We start from the raw sequence: 14282 nt of genomic DNA, 5'->3' as shown, positions 1-14282 counted from the left end.
ATATGCAGCTCTGCTATTTTAACATCTACTAAAACAAGAACAAATGAAAGGATTGGGTTCTTTCACAAACTGGCTCTTTTATCCATGAAAGCATGCACTGGAGGTGCGCACAAAACTATCATATCCATGTTCTTGGAGTACCTGCATGTGATCTGTGAGTGGTTACACCTAACAGTCAAAAAGCTCCATCACCGTGTCTCTCAGCAGGGCTGTCAATAGCTGGATTTCAACACATCTCTCAGTGGGGGAGCAGGAATGAGCACCGACCTGCTGGGTCACACATATGCAGCCGCAGCAGAGAAAAAGCCCCGAGGTGTGGATTGGACATTCATCACTCCCCCTGCTCTCAAAATGCCTTAAAGAGAGAGCAAAAAGGTTTGTTTTTTTAAGTTTTGAGTCAGGCCAACTGTTTTAACGAAAAATGTATTCATCTGATTAAATTGAAGACATGTCATAAGCAGTATATATGGTATAAATATATTCAGAAAAAAATTCTTCAACCAACTGAATCAAGGCAGGTGTATTTTTATATCACCATTCATACTCAAGGTTTTTAATTTAAGTGTTTTGAATTTAGATTATAACAATATTACCACCATTTTTATTTTGGAGGTACACTATGGTGCAAAGAAAGCAAATAGATTCTGAGGTGTGAGCGTAAACAATTTTGTTTTTTTATATGGAGAAAAAACACATTTAAAATTTTTTTTAGACATGAAACAGAAGCAAGAAAAACTGACGACTCAAGACTGACAAAAAATATCTCATTTCATGGCTCGATGAAACATAATTACATCAACAAAAACAATAGTTATGAGTTAACATTTAGTTTTTTAAGCATAACTGTAATTGTTCTCAGTTGATTTCCTTACTTTTTATTTAATCATAACATGTATTTATTTTACAATGTTTTTCTACTCCCCCTTTTTATATTTATTTTTTATAAAATTATTTATTCATGCATAAAATTTTGTTCCCATGAAGTTTTTTTAAAATAATTTCCTGCACGTGTTTTTTATTGAAAGATGTTATCTTGTATTGTTTGGATTATGACGTCCAGATTCATTCTTATTTTTACGTTTTGCATTTCCAACCATCCGTCCATAGGAAGACATGTAAACTTAATTTTATTCAAAACCTAGAATGTAAAATGCCTTTTTATTATGACTGTAACTTCTGGTTTCATGTAAGACAAAAACTACCGACATCTACTTTGCAGAACCTCACTTTAATGAAAGTGATATTATTATTTTAAGAACTGAGATAAACTATGTGGCTAGCTACATTAATAATTCTTTAGAAATATATTTTTATTTTCCTGATGATTGATAGTTCTCTGTTGTAACATTCACCAGTTAAAGCCCAAGCACCTCTTTTAGAAAGAAAAAAAACAACCTCATTCTTTGGTTCTCTCAGATTCGTCCTTTTCAGCAGTAAAATTGCTGAACTAATCTGCAAACCGTAATCACTCCAGAGTCACTCCTCTGGATGAAGGACGCCGAAAAATGAATCGCATTAATATCAAAACATACTTTTAGGGAGAAAATTATTAAAAGCTGTTACCCAACTTATAATATTCTTTTAAAAAGATCCTTTATGGAGAAAAATGATCAATTCTTTGCAGATGACTGTGTCTTTTCTCTTCTTTTGTTTTTTGAGTCCCAGACGTAAGCCATTTTCTATTTAGTTGTGCGTCTCTACAAAGCTTTCACAGTGCAAGCCATGATTGTGAAGGTCAGCATGCAGCATGAGGAGATAAGAAGCATTTTTACAGTGCTCCAAAATGTTTAAACAGGAAAAAATGGAAAAGGCATATAAGTTTGATGTTTATTTTTGTTGCCAGTGACATTTTTTTAGTTTATTAATAACTATGATGAATATTGTGGGGCTGGGAGTTGATTTAGTCAGCTGAATTACTGTAAAGCTGGAGATGGAAAGCGGGAAGCAGAGCTCTTGGCCACGAATTGCTTAGTGCTTTTGTGTTGAAACGCTTTTTGATCAATATCCTCTGGACAAGAGAAATTCTATTTCATTTGCCTCTGTATTTTTATGACACCATCATTGGTCACTTTATTAGGTAGACCTATTCACCTGAAAACACAAGTTACTCAATGCAGGTGACTTGCTGAAGCAAAACATGAACAGCTGAATGGGTGAAAAGGGAAGTTTCTTCTTTGAAAAAACAATAGTCTTTTTTTGTTGGTTTGTTTTTTGAAGACAATAGAAGCAGATTTGTCTTGTTTGCGAATGTCGCTTGTGCGTCTGACTTACGGACATAAACACAAGGATACAAAGGTTCTGGCCAAAAACCCTTTGAATGTAAACAAAATGCAATTAATTATGTTTTTAAAAAATGAACACTTTAACATCTGTGTACTTATGTTAACGGAAATTAATGTTTTACAGTCCTGGCCCTAATTTCAAGACAAAGATGTTAAGTAACTCCAACATATAAAATGAGCTCAGCCATACTGGGTCAAAAGTCAAAATGAGGGTTTTCAGCAAAGTTTTAAATCTACACAGTGAAGAGTTTTGTCTAATGAGAACCTGCAGTGAGATCCAGAACCCAGGAGCTGGTACCGAAAAGGTCTGAAAAAATAACCACGAGGCAGCACTTGCTGACAAAATCTCTCTGCCGTGATTAGAGAAAGACAACCGAAGCTCAGACACCCACAATGTTATCAAGAATATCTTAACATACACCATTTCAAACCTCAACGCAGATGGACCTGAAGAAACTGAGCGTACAGCTCACTCAGGCATGTCTCCCAATAACAGACGGAAAAATGTAACTGGGTGTGATGGGTCTCGATTTCAGCTGTGAAATTATGGTAGAGTCGGACTTTTGTGTAAACAATATAAAAGCATGGATTCAGTAAGACATACATCAACAGTTCAGGGTGATGATGGGGGGGTGTAAATTCACACTTTAGAGCCTCATAGGAGCAATTGAGGCTAATGTAAACATCACAGATTACATGAATGTTCATGCTGTTCGTATTCATCCCTTCATGACCAAAATGTGCCCCTTTCTCAGTGGTAACTTTTACCAAAACAAAGCATCATGTCACAAAACTCAAATTATCTCAAATTTAAGCTAATATGAAAATAAGTTGATTGTATTCCATTGGTCACCCCATTTTTTTTTTTGTCATATTTGATCTGAAAGTGCAAGAAAAGTGCAAGAAACGGTACTTTAAGTGTTTGTGATCATCTCACCTCTCTGTTTGTCACTGAAGTAGCTGAAATATGTCGGACAGGTTATCGTCACCACTTCTCCAACTCTGGCTGAAGGCCAACAGGCGACGATGTCCCACATCCCCTGGCAACCTGCCAAAAAAAAGGTCAACAACACAAACATTGCATCACTCACCATACGGCAGGAGGCAAACCGAGAGAGGGCAATGACAGAACGAAGTCATGGCACAGCGGAGTCCTGAATCCTTCAGTGCCACAGATCTGCAAAGAGTCTGGTTTACTAAAGTCACCTGTGTGGAATTTGTGAAATAATTTCTTATTTGTATTTCACAAATGAATGCACAGTTATGCCAAACATTTTATAAATTTTGTGATAGATGGAAAATAATGACTACATAAAATAATCCGTAGACTTAAAATTGTTATTTATTGTTCAAACATTTCTGTATTCGGGTATAAACAACTAAATACCAGAGAAGTGAAATTGAGGTTGTTGTTGTTTAGGATAACTTATTGATTTTTTTCTTAAGTCTTCACAGAAATCTATTTTCATCCCCTTTCTGTATTACACGTCAAGGTCACAACCTCGTCAGCCGTCCTCATTCCGCCACCTAACACCCTGCAAAGCCTCAGGAAGGTGTGAAAAGACAAAAACACAAGCTGCAAACTATCGCTGCGCTAATTTAGTTTGTGAAAAGTTCAAAACAAAGAAAGTTTCTCAAAAACATTTGAGTCTTCAGAGCAAATCCACTGAAACTTTCTCAGCCAAATGTTGTGGATGTATGTTCTCCCACGAATGCACAGTCTGCTAATTCATTTATTCAGGATGTGACCTCAGAGTTCAACTTTCACTACCTTCCTGTTGAGGAAGCAGATAGGAGAGCAGAAAAATGAGATCGGTGCAGAGATAGGGAAAGCTGTTCCCACACCGGCTCTTTATATGGGGCCACTTAAAGCAAAGTGCAGTATATATGTCCGTGGACGGATGTATGTTAAATTGAAAGCAGTTGGAGGAAAGACTGACACCGTCTAATATGTATAAGTGATTTTGTGCACTTTAAAATGACAGGAATCCCAGGAGACAATGATTGAGTGGGTGATAATATAAAGCAGTAATAATTCAATTTTCAGATAATGCATTAAGAGCCATTGCTGTGTTGTTAAATGATTTTGCATAAGTGTGTTGAGGAGGCCCGTCCATTAAGAGGGATGAATTCTTACACCTACAGATGATGTGACTTATCACAACTTTTTTATTTTGCACGTTCAATGTATTTTTTCAACTTTTATGACTTTTCTCTTCATTTAAGTTGTTTCACCTCCTACTGTAATTGCAATGTTACAATTGGTTGTACATTAATGGGTCTGGATATGTAAGGCCTTTGGTTTAATCTAATGTGTTGTGTTTTAATAATAATAACACATTTTATTTGAGGGTGTATTTGAAGCGAGAGGAGATATTCAGGAGAAACGTGATTCTTAGAGGACAGCAGCAAAGACAAGGCTATGAAATGTCTCTAAAAAACATCTGATCATATCTACAAGCTCACTTGGAGGCGTGAAAAAAAAACACAAAATAACCAGACAATTTTGTCCTACACTGAAAAGCTAACAAGTGGATTTTTTTTTAAACTCTCCTGGAGCTTCAAGAGGAACTATGATATTTGGTCAGACGACCAAATAGGTCATTTTGTAGCTTTTCAGCAACAAAATGACCAGTTTGGTGGGTCTGATGTAAAAAGCAAGCAAAGCAAAGAACCACAGGCATGTCTTAGATAAAATATTTGTATCTCTTTTCTGTGATCATTTAGCGCGATAAAAATGCCAACCTCTGATTTAGAACCCCCACAACCAGAGACGATATCAAGCAGCGTCTCATAAATCCTGGGAAAACATCGAGGTCCAACTGCAGCAGCAACTACTGACATGGGATTCCTCTCCTCCTGTGCGCAGCTCCTGCAGGTTCTTCCGCTGTCTCTTTTCCCTCCTCACCGCTTCCTCTTCACTGTCCTACTCTCATAATAAACACATTGACATCCATAACATGCTGTCCGTTTATTGACAGGCCGACATGTCAGATCCGTCTGACTCGATTGTGCTGCAGCCACAATTCATGCAGTTTGTCATCTTTGGCCACGCCGTGTGACAGGAGCTGCTATAATGTCTCGCTCAAACAGCGTGATGCTTTCAAGTCCTGTGCGGTTTTTGAAAAGCCGGCATTAGATTGTGTTCAAAGCACCTCATATTCGGTCAAGCATGGTGAAGGATCTGTGATGCTGTGGGATTGAATGTCTTACAAAGGTCATGGAAATCTTTAGTCTGTGTAACATGTGTGAAATTACATTTTATTTCAAAGTGTTTCAAATGCTGTACCGGCAAAGAACTACATGAAAATTTATAATGATTTTTAAGGCTTCATTTCTGTTTCAAGATTGAGCCCAAATTTACTGCGCTGAATTAGTCAACCGTATGAAATACACTCTATTCCTGCTATTGATAATAGCACTTTGTCTACAAAACACCCGAGTGCACAGCCTTTCCTCGGAGTGATTTCACCCTTGCAGCTTACTCTTTCCTCCTAATAGCCCCCTCTGCACACTCAACAAACAAAAAGAGTTTTCAAGAATGACCTGAAGTGACATTCCCAGAGGTGCGATTTTCACAGCGCTCTTTCTCCAGCTCGATCTCGTTCATCACGTCGCACATCTGCACCGATAGCACCTGCAAAAGATTAAGAAAACAAGATCTAATAAGAAAAATATGCATCGTTTCGCTGAGACACGGAACTTACTTGTAAAAAGTTTTTATTTTAGTGACTAAGAGGAGTAGAAAGGTTCTGTTCAAGTTTTTTTAACAACCTTTTAGCTTCCCGTAATGCCTTTTTGCAGTCTGAATGAAGCTCCGGCTGATAATGCAGTAAATGCACAGAAATGTTCTCTATGTCAGAAATCTAAACAAAGCCTCGTCTTGGAAAAGGGAAATAGATGCTATCATGCAAATGGATTAGGAAGTGGAGAGGGGGAGCCACTGAGTAATCTGCTGCGATTGTTCATCTGTGTCAACAAAGGCTGAAAAATGCGGGCTGACAGCCACTGGCAGAGAGCCGGTGGGCCAAAGAAAACGTGTAAGACGAGCAGCAAAAGCCCGAGAAGGTCAGAGGAGATGAGCAGAGAGAGGGACGGAGGAGTCGGTATGAACCAGAGCATATTCATGAACTCTCCCAATCCGAGCTCCAAAGCAGTGAGAGCAACAAAGGTCAGAGTAAAAGGAGTGCTGGAGCAAAAAGTAGTTGATGTATTAACAATTCGCTGAACCCTGCATGGCCAGTAATTGGTCGGTATCGACACTTTAAGCCTCCCTGCTGTTGCAAATCATTGCTGTCAGGAAAAAAGAATAAGGACATGGCATATAGGAACAGCTGTCGTTTTCAGAGGCTATTTTTTAATCTCACTCATCGGAGCTCTATTATTAAACATGGCTATTCATATACCAGGTATATGTTCCTTTATGTATGTTTCTGTAATTTATGTTTAACAGGACCTCTCAGCAATAAATCTTTAACTTTTTTATACGATGCTCCCTTTATTTCCTTTTAAAAAGCAGCTTCAGATTTGTGGGTTCAATTGCAGACCGGAGTACAAGTACGTTTCTCCATGTTTTCTCTGTTTGTGGATAATGGCTCTCACTGTGCTTCACTGGACACGTGAAACGTAAGAAATGACTTAATAAAACATTTGATAGCGCTATAATACTGGCAATGACTTTGTTTCTTATCTGTTCTGGAATTTCTTTTGATGGATTCATAAAAACTTCTAGCCTGCTTCTTGATGCCAGGCAGACTCTGTCTGAGTGTCTTTAGGTCTGACTGTAATAACCCTGAGTGTGGCTTGTAAATTTGATTTAAATAAAGCACTAAGACACGGCGAGGCCAGTTAAATTTTGACGAAACATTGAAATGTTTGCCTCTCCGCACTCGACAAATAAATTTGCCTTTGAACAATCTGGTTATCGCGAAAAACAAACCTTCTACAATACAATTACAGTTCATGGTTGTGACAAAACACACGTAGCTAAAGTCCAAGAGGTCTGAATATTTTACAACATTAGATATCTCTCCTGTCTTGTTCGGGTTTAACTTATTGCTTTATTTACCTCCCCCTGACATGGATGAGGTCACGCTGACACCATCCATGAGGTTTTGCTCATGGGAGTCTTTCCCTAAAACTGATTACAGCATCAAATCCGACATACCTGAAAGTAATAGCAGCAGAGGAGCCGGGAGATCAGACTTTAATCTGCAAACTGGATGTACATAAATCGAGGCAGAATGAGATCTCCTGTCGGTTGAACCATTTGGTGACCTTAGTATTGATTGACCTGGAATAGACTCTGGGTCAATGTACCAACTGTGCACTTATTTAGTTGCTTCATTTGCACAACAGGCTTCTCTCTGAGAAAGACGCTACTATCGCAATGTATTTACAGCACAACATAGAACTGTCCTACGTTGTAGCTAGCACATCATGAGAGACGTTGCGCTCAAAAGTCCTCAGTGGGAAACTAAGCAATAAATCAAACATATGCGAGAAATGTCCTGACTCTGCTCTCAAAAGACCAAAAGTCATCTGTCATACATGGAAACGGATCCAACTAAAGCTGCGTTTCACTTCGTGCAGCCAGACTCAGCAGCACAGTTTCCACTGTAGTGAGGCCAGAGTTCGAACACAGCATGAAAGGCATCACTAACGAGCTGAAATGAACTGAAGAGGGGGCAGCGCTGAAGGGTTTAAATGCAGTTTAGTCATTTTGTGTGGGAACAATACAACAGTTTCACTAAAAATATGAATTTATGCGTAAAATTATCTTCATAAAACAAAGCTGCCTGTTTCCGGTCAGAAATGAGAACGGCATCTGACAAAAATAATAAAACTCAAAAGAGCAATAATTTAGAGAAAACCTTCTGTAACAAAACTGTTTTTATTGGAATTTTGTTACAAAATGATGAAATGTCTTGAAAGAATCGATGGAAATATCCTTACTGCCATTACAGCACTCCCAACACTTTCAGCTTGTTTCCTCTGGAAATGTTGACATTTTAGTTTTGAGGAAGAGCCTTTAAGGTTGGAAGGACTTTACCATCATTTTGAGCTCAAAATGATTCACAATCATTTCATTACTGATGTGGATTTATCCTCAAATATCCTCTGTCATAGGAGAAAACTTCTGATTCTTCATTCAGCGATTCTTTTTCTGCTGTTTAATACTTTTGTGAAAATTTTGTTCCACTACAAGTGGGCTTTGCTCCACCCATCATAGCTAATGTGACCAGGTAAGAAAAGACCTTAAGGAATATTGCCACATTGTGTTATCCGTTGAGTTTCAATCCAGCCTTCAGACACACATATTTATGGATTTCACATTAAATTTCTGTAGACCTCAGTTTGAGAAAAAAATCCAACACAGCTCTCTGGAAATATTTCAAGTGGCAAGACCTGGACCTTGTCATCTGGTATGCAAGTCATTTTTCCCATGGTGAAATTTCTGTTCCCATTTCTACGATGCAAGCTTTCTTTGAGGTTGCCTGACAAACAAAACTCCTCTGTGGAAGCTACATTTTTTGTTGGCTTCACATTTCCTGTTCAAGCTTTGAGTGACGTCACATGCGAATATTTGTGTCAAAGTAGATTTCGCACCAATTAAGGGTATTTGAAATCTAAAACAACTTGGCAACAGAGAACCCAAACACAAACAGAAGATAGGCAGGAACGCGGGCACCTTAATATGTCATGAAATCTGTTAGAAAATTTACAAAAGTAAGGAGACTCGTCCTTTTGTCATTCCTGCTGTGGGGCGTCAATCAAAAGAAAGCACCTAAAAATCCATCCATCAAACAAAAGTAAGACTATGTGAACAACTAATCTTATAGGTCATTAAACTATTTTGTTTTATGTGGTGTATGGTAGTGTCATGGTTTACATTCTGCTTATGATCCTGAAGTTCCTAATTGAAACTTTGGTTCAAATAATTGTTCAAAAATTGCAATCTGGTGTCTGTTGCTCCTCACCTGCTAAGAGTCAGAACAAGAAGAAACTGAACTTACTTATTTAATGGTGTTACATGGAGAAGCAAAATGACCAGGATTTTTTTAAAATTACAAAATATTACACAGCAGAGGCTAATGGGTAAATGTGCCCACTGCCACAAGTCTGAACAAAAGATCTCAGGCTTTGACAGTAAACAAAGTTCAAAATAAAAGCCACTGTAGTGTTTCTGTATCTTGAATGAAGATTGTTCGAGCTTGAGTGAAGTTCACGAGAAAAATCCGACATTTAGCCCCCACTTTGCTCCTACTTTTTTTTTCATCAGAAATGATAAAACACTGCTTAGTGTCCTGTGTTTTTCAAAATAACAGGCTCAAGTTTCAAGCCGAAGATTCCCAAAAAATGATTAATGCTGCATAAACAGAATAAACTCGGAGACAAAGACCCTCATCAGACAAGCAAACAGACATAATGGAGTGACGTCTGCGCTGCCTTAGCCTGTAGGCTGCTGGGATCAAGTGTTTTTTATTGCTCGGAGTTGGTTTATTTTTTCAGGGCCAGAATCACAAAGAGGGTGACCGGTGCTGAAACAATCATCCAAGTTCACTGCATGGATTCAACCCTGTCCTCAAAGAAACAGAAGAACGGGAAGGGCAGTGATTCATTTTTTTTATTTTTTATTTTGGTTTAAAATGCAGAAAGCAAAATGAAGTAGCTACCACCTTAGGGTGAAAATACACTTCTAAACATCTCCAGTTTAACACTTCTTCCACATCAACAGCAAAATTGAACAATAAATCAATCTCCATGTCCTAAACCTTGCAGCCGATGATAAGTGGACCTGTGCAAAGCCCTGGGGAAGCACACACACACACACACACACACACACACACTGCAGCTTAGCAAGGAAAACATCTCATAAATACCTGTCAGCTCTGATAGTTTGAGCAGAGCTCATCATGAGGGCCTGCCAGGCTGGTGCGTCTCAATTTTTAGGGACCGTTGTTCTTTAAAATGGCAGCCATGTTTTCCCTTTTACGATAGGGAGATAATGATCAAATAAAAAATGAGAAGAGCTGAGGGGAAACATGAAAGGAGAGTCTTGTGTTGTTGCGCAGCCCATTTATCCAGCGTAATGCCTTTATATCCAACATTTACGCCATGTGCAAATCCTCGCTCATTAATTTTAGGATTTATTAACAAATGTGCAAAAAAAAAATAAAAAAGGATCAGACAAGAATGACTCTACTAGCCAACTCAAAGAAATGTGTCACTTTCAAACATGTTTAGTTAACTAATAAATAACATCCCGAATTACTGAGGAGAAAAATAATCTGAAAAAATCAATAGAATCCTCAATTACATGAATCCAGTCCAGAGCAACTTTTTTTTTTTTTTACACAACCTGAAAGAAAGTTTTCAATTCTGTTTATTAAGGTTTCAATAAAGGCAACAGAAAGTCAATGAAAGATTTTCAATGTAAGTCCCAGTAAGTCAGTCATTAATATTCCAGCAACACGCCTCCTAAACACAGCAGGCGTGAAGTCAGGCAGCCATTTAAGCAGCGTACGTGTCAGCTCCAGTCAGATGTAGTAGTGAAAACAGCATAAGCAACAACCGTTTGTCTTAGGAAAAATGAACAACAGTTCTGCTACACTTCTCCATTAATTTTAAAATCGGAAAGAACCTGACCTGAAGAGACAATCCTCAAAGGTTTTGAGAACAATATCCGGCTGAAGGATTGTGTCTGAGCTCCTAAACATGATGGTGGTCGTGAACTGTTTCACATCCATCTCTTCTTCCTTTGACTCCGTTGCACAAGCTGCGTATCTGACCAGAAACATTTACATTCTTTTACATCTTCACCTTGTTTTCTGTGAAACCAGCAGCACAGCGTTTTGCCCTTTTATCCTTTTTTTTCTCCTGCACAACCAGCTTTTCAGCAGATGTTTTTTTTTTCAAGACAATCAGTGTACTGCAACATCCATCAACTTTCGCAATAAGATATTTGTTCAGACTGTAAGTTACAATAAGTCAGGATATCATCTTTTCCATAATGTCTCATTTAAATGTGAGAAAGGCCTGTCCGTTCCTAGAAATGCTATTTACTTGGAAATAATTACTATCGGATAAAAAATAGAGTTTCATGATAAGGACACACAGATTCAGGCTTAAACAGGACCAGAAATGGCTTCATGAGCTGCCTCTGATTTTATTTTAGATTTCAAAGACATTACTGTGAAAATGTCAGAACAGCAGGCATTAGTCCTCCTTCAAACCAGATTAACGCTGCCCAAGACTCCAGAACCTCAGAGGCTATTTGAGCATTGATGGATCATGTCAAAGTCAGGAAACCTATTCAGTGCAAACATGAAACTATGTCACGCCTAGGTTTTTTTTTTTTATGCTTTCATGGCCATCTAAAGACAACACATTTCCGTATGCTACGAACCTCCTTAGATATGTTAGTCTCGGTTTCGCCTTGCAGCAAAGAAGAGAATAAACATTAGTCTTTTCTTGAGCTCATTCACAGCATGAGGGAGCAGCACAGCTCCATCTGCCACAGAATTCTGTGTGCATATACTTCATGCAGCGCTGTCATCACTAAACTCAAAATCCAAAAGATATCCCCAAGAGTCTGTCACACCCAGGCTCCAGAACCCGAACCTGCTAGTGTTGCAACTAGTTTGAAATTTTGTTTTAAAACCATATGAATCACTTTTTACCTTTCCAACACTCTGCCCTTCTCCTTTACCCCGTCTTGAAACAATATGGAGCTCCTGTTTTGAGGCTCCAAAACAAAAAAAGTGAGAACAGCCTATTTGCACAATTTGGAGGTGTGTGTGTTCCTTTCCTTTTTGGAAGATCTATGTCATAGCAAGGTCAGTGCATTCCCATCTCCTTGCACAGGTGGATGTGTATTTATTGGCTCGGAGATCTTGCCTTTCTTGTCTCATCTCTTTAGTGAGATCATTTTAATTACAGACAACTCATTGGTAAAATGCAACACAAACAAACTTCAACTCTCTATCTTATGTAACGGAGGGTAAACTGCATTCTTGGTGCATCACAGAAAACCTTTCCAAAACCAATTTTTTTTTTTGAAATATTACAATTAAGCAGATTTCTGTAGCACATTCAGGCTTTTATAAAACTGTTATTGCATGCACTTAAGCACAGCAGATGTTCACAGATACATCTTTTCACTTTGAGCCAAATTCATGCTTGTTCAAGTGACTAAACATGTTAGATATAACAGAGAACAAATTGCCAAACACAACGTGGTTTAGTGTTATGACAACAGGGCAGCCAAAGTCATACATTTTTACTTGTTATAAGTTGCTTCATCTTAAAAGTACTTAAATATTTAATGATGAAACAAAAGGATATGTGCCTGGTGAAACAAAAAAAGGTGCTCTTCATATGATTGCGAACCTGCTTGATCGTTTCTCTGCAGAAACTCAGCTGGCACATCTTAGCAGGGTCTGCTTGCTCGCCCCTGAGGGGGTTTAAAGAAACAAGTAGCTAGACAAAAAAAAAAAAAAAAGCGAGAGGAGGTGAGCTGTGTAGTGATGTTCAGCTAACAGAACATCCAGCTGTGTTGTAAGAACGACATGGCTGAGGTAATTTTTTGTTGAGTCTCACACCAGACACAAATTCAGACAGTTTTCTCTTGCCTGCTTCTCTCCTCGTCTGATACAATAATGAAAAATGAGACAATAGAAAGAGAAAAGGAGAAATGCTTTCTTACTTCTTGGTCAAAATGTGACTAAACATCGACTGCTCGGAGCTGCACTGAAAATTAACAATGCAACGATATTACACTGAAAAAATTAGAATTGGGGGGTTTTTGAATTTGCACAAACAAATTAAGTTAATGCTACACAATTCAGTCATCTTTCTTGTATTTACACAATTGAATAAAGGACCATTTACTTAATTACCAACAATAATGAAACTACAAATTTTTCTTATGTTGATTTAACGTGATTAAATTAGATTACTAAAACCATTGTAATCATGTTTTATCATTACCGGAAATGATGCAATATAACAAAGACAATAATTAAATATGATTGGACAATAATAAGAGCGGGCTTTTSAATCTTAACCAATAAGAAGMCAAACCAGATAATTTTAAAGATATCGCGATYGCCGCGCAGTTTCTTCTGACTATTCAGCCACAAGAACACAAGACAMATTTTTGGAGGTGGACCGATTAGGTAAGTGATCTAAATATTATTTTTTATAGTTGGGTATTTTCCACAAAAATTATCATTCTGTATGAGAAGTCATTTGTAAACCTTCTGCATGTTCTTTGGTTTTCACTTTGCTAGCTGCCGTTATTAGCACCGGGGCTTAGCTCTAGTACAGATCAGTACATCATAGTTTATCAATGTAGTCCACAAAAAACAGTTGTTACTGATGAAATTTGTAAGTTGTCTGCTTGGGAGAGAGTAACGAGGCAGTTTAGATAGCTCGACAAGCTAGTGAAAAGCCACTAGCTAGTGAAAAGCCACTAGCTAGTGAAAAGCCACTAGCTAGTGAAAAGCCACTAGCTTGCAAAGTGTCGTGTTGCTCTTTTTCCTCATTGCTACTGAGTCAGTTATTTAGACTGGCTGTAGCTGGTGGAGTAATGGATTCAGTGTTTTGTTCTTAGTATGGAAAATGTTTGCATGTCCTGTCGAATCATGGTAAACTAACGGAACCGATGTCTGTTGTTATGGTAACGGGTCTGCATATAGCGTCGCTGACAGAGTGACAAAAATAAGAATAAGAGGGATTTTGAGTACTTCGATTGTTTTCTGCGTTATTTTTCCGTATCTGTGGTGCACAGTACGTTAATAATCCCCTCCATCTCCATGCTTCGTTTTGCTAATGTRATGGTTCTACCACCGCGGCAGCGGCGCTGTGTGGACGGTGTTATGCCCAGAAAAGCCCCCCTGCCCAAATTTGCATCCCCTGTCGCGGGAGCGCGCATCGCTCTAAGCTCTCGCATATTGACGAGGAAACGGATAAAAATATGACCGAAGAGGAAATTTT

The 14282-nt window shown here is 38.3% G+C and overlaps 1 protein-coding gene across 1 annotated transcript in view; it reads right to left on the bottom strand.

The window, feature by feature from the left end:
- Positions 1-256: 256 nt before the first annotated feature.
- LOC103456679 (vasoactive intestinal polypeptide receptor) overlaps positions 257-14282 on the bottom strand; it is a 21630-nt gene continuing 7604 nt past the window's right edge. Inside the window, exons 2-4 of the mRNA XM_017302014.1 lie at positions 5829-5919; positions 3220-3330; positions 257-355 (exon numbers count right to left, since the gene is read on the bottom strand). Coding sequence (XP_017157503.1) covers positions 276-355; positions 3220-3330; positions 5829-5919 — 282 coding nt within the window. The 3' untranslated portion in view covers positions 257-275. The remainder of the gene's footprint in view (positions 356-3219; positions 3331-5828; positions 5920-14282) is intronic.

The sequence above is a fragment of the Poecilia reticulata genome, linkage group LG20 (genome assembly GCF_000633615.1).
Source record: "Poecilia reticulata strain Guanapo linkage group LG20, Guppy_female_1.0+MT, whole genome shotgun sequence".
In the NCBI taxonomy this organism is placed as follows: domain Eukaryota; kingdom Metazoa; phylum Chordata; class Actinopteri; order Cyprinodontiformes; family Poeciliidae; genus Poecilia; species Poecilia reticulata.
Note: the sequence above shows the minus strand (reverse complement) of the source record. Positions and strands in the feature narration are given on the sequence as shown.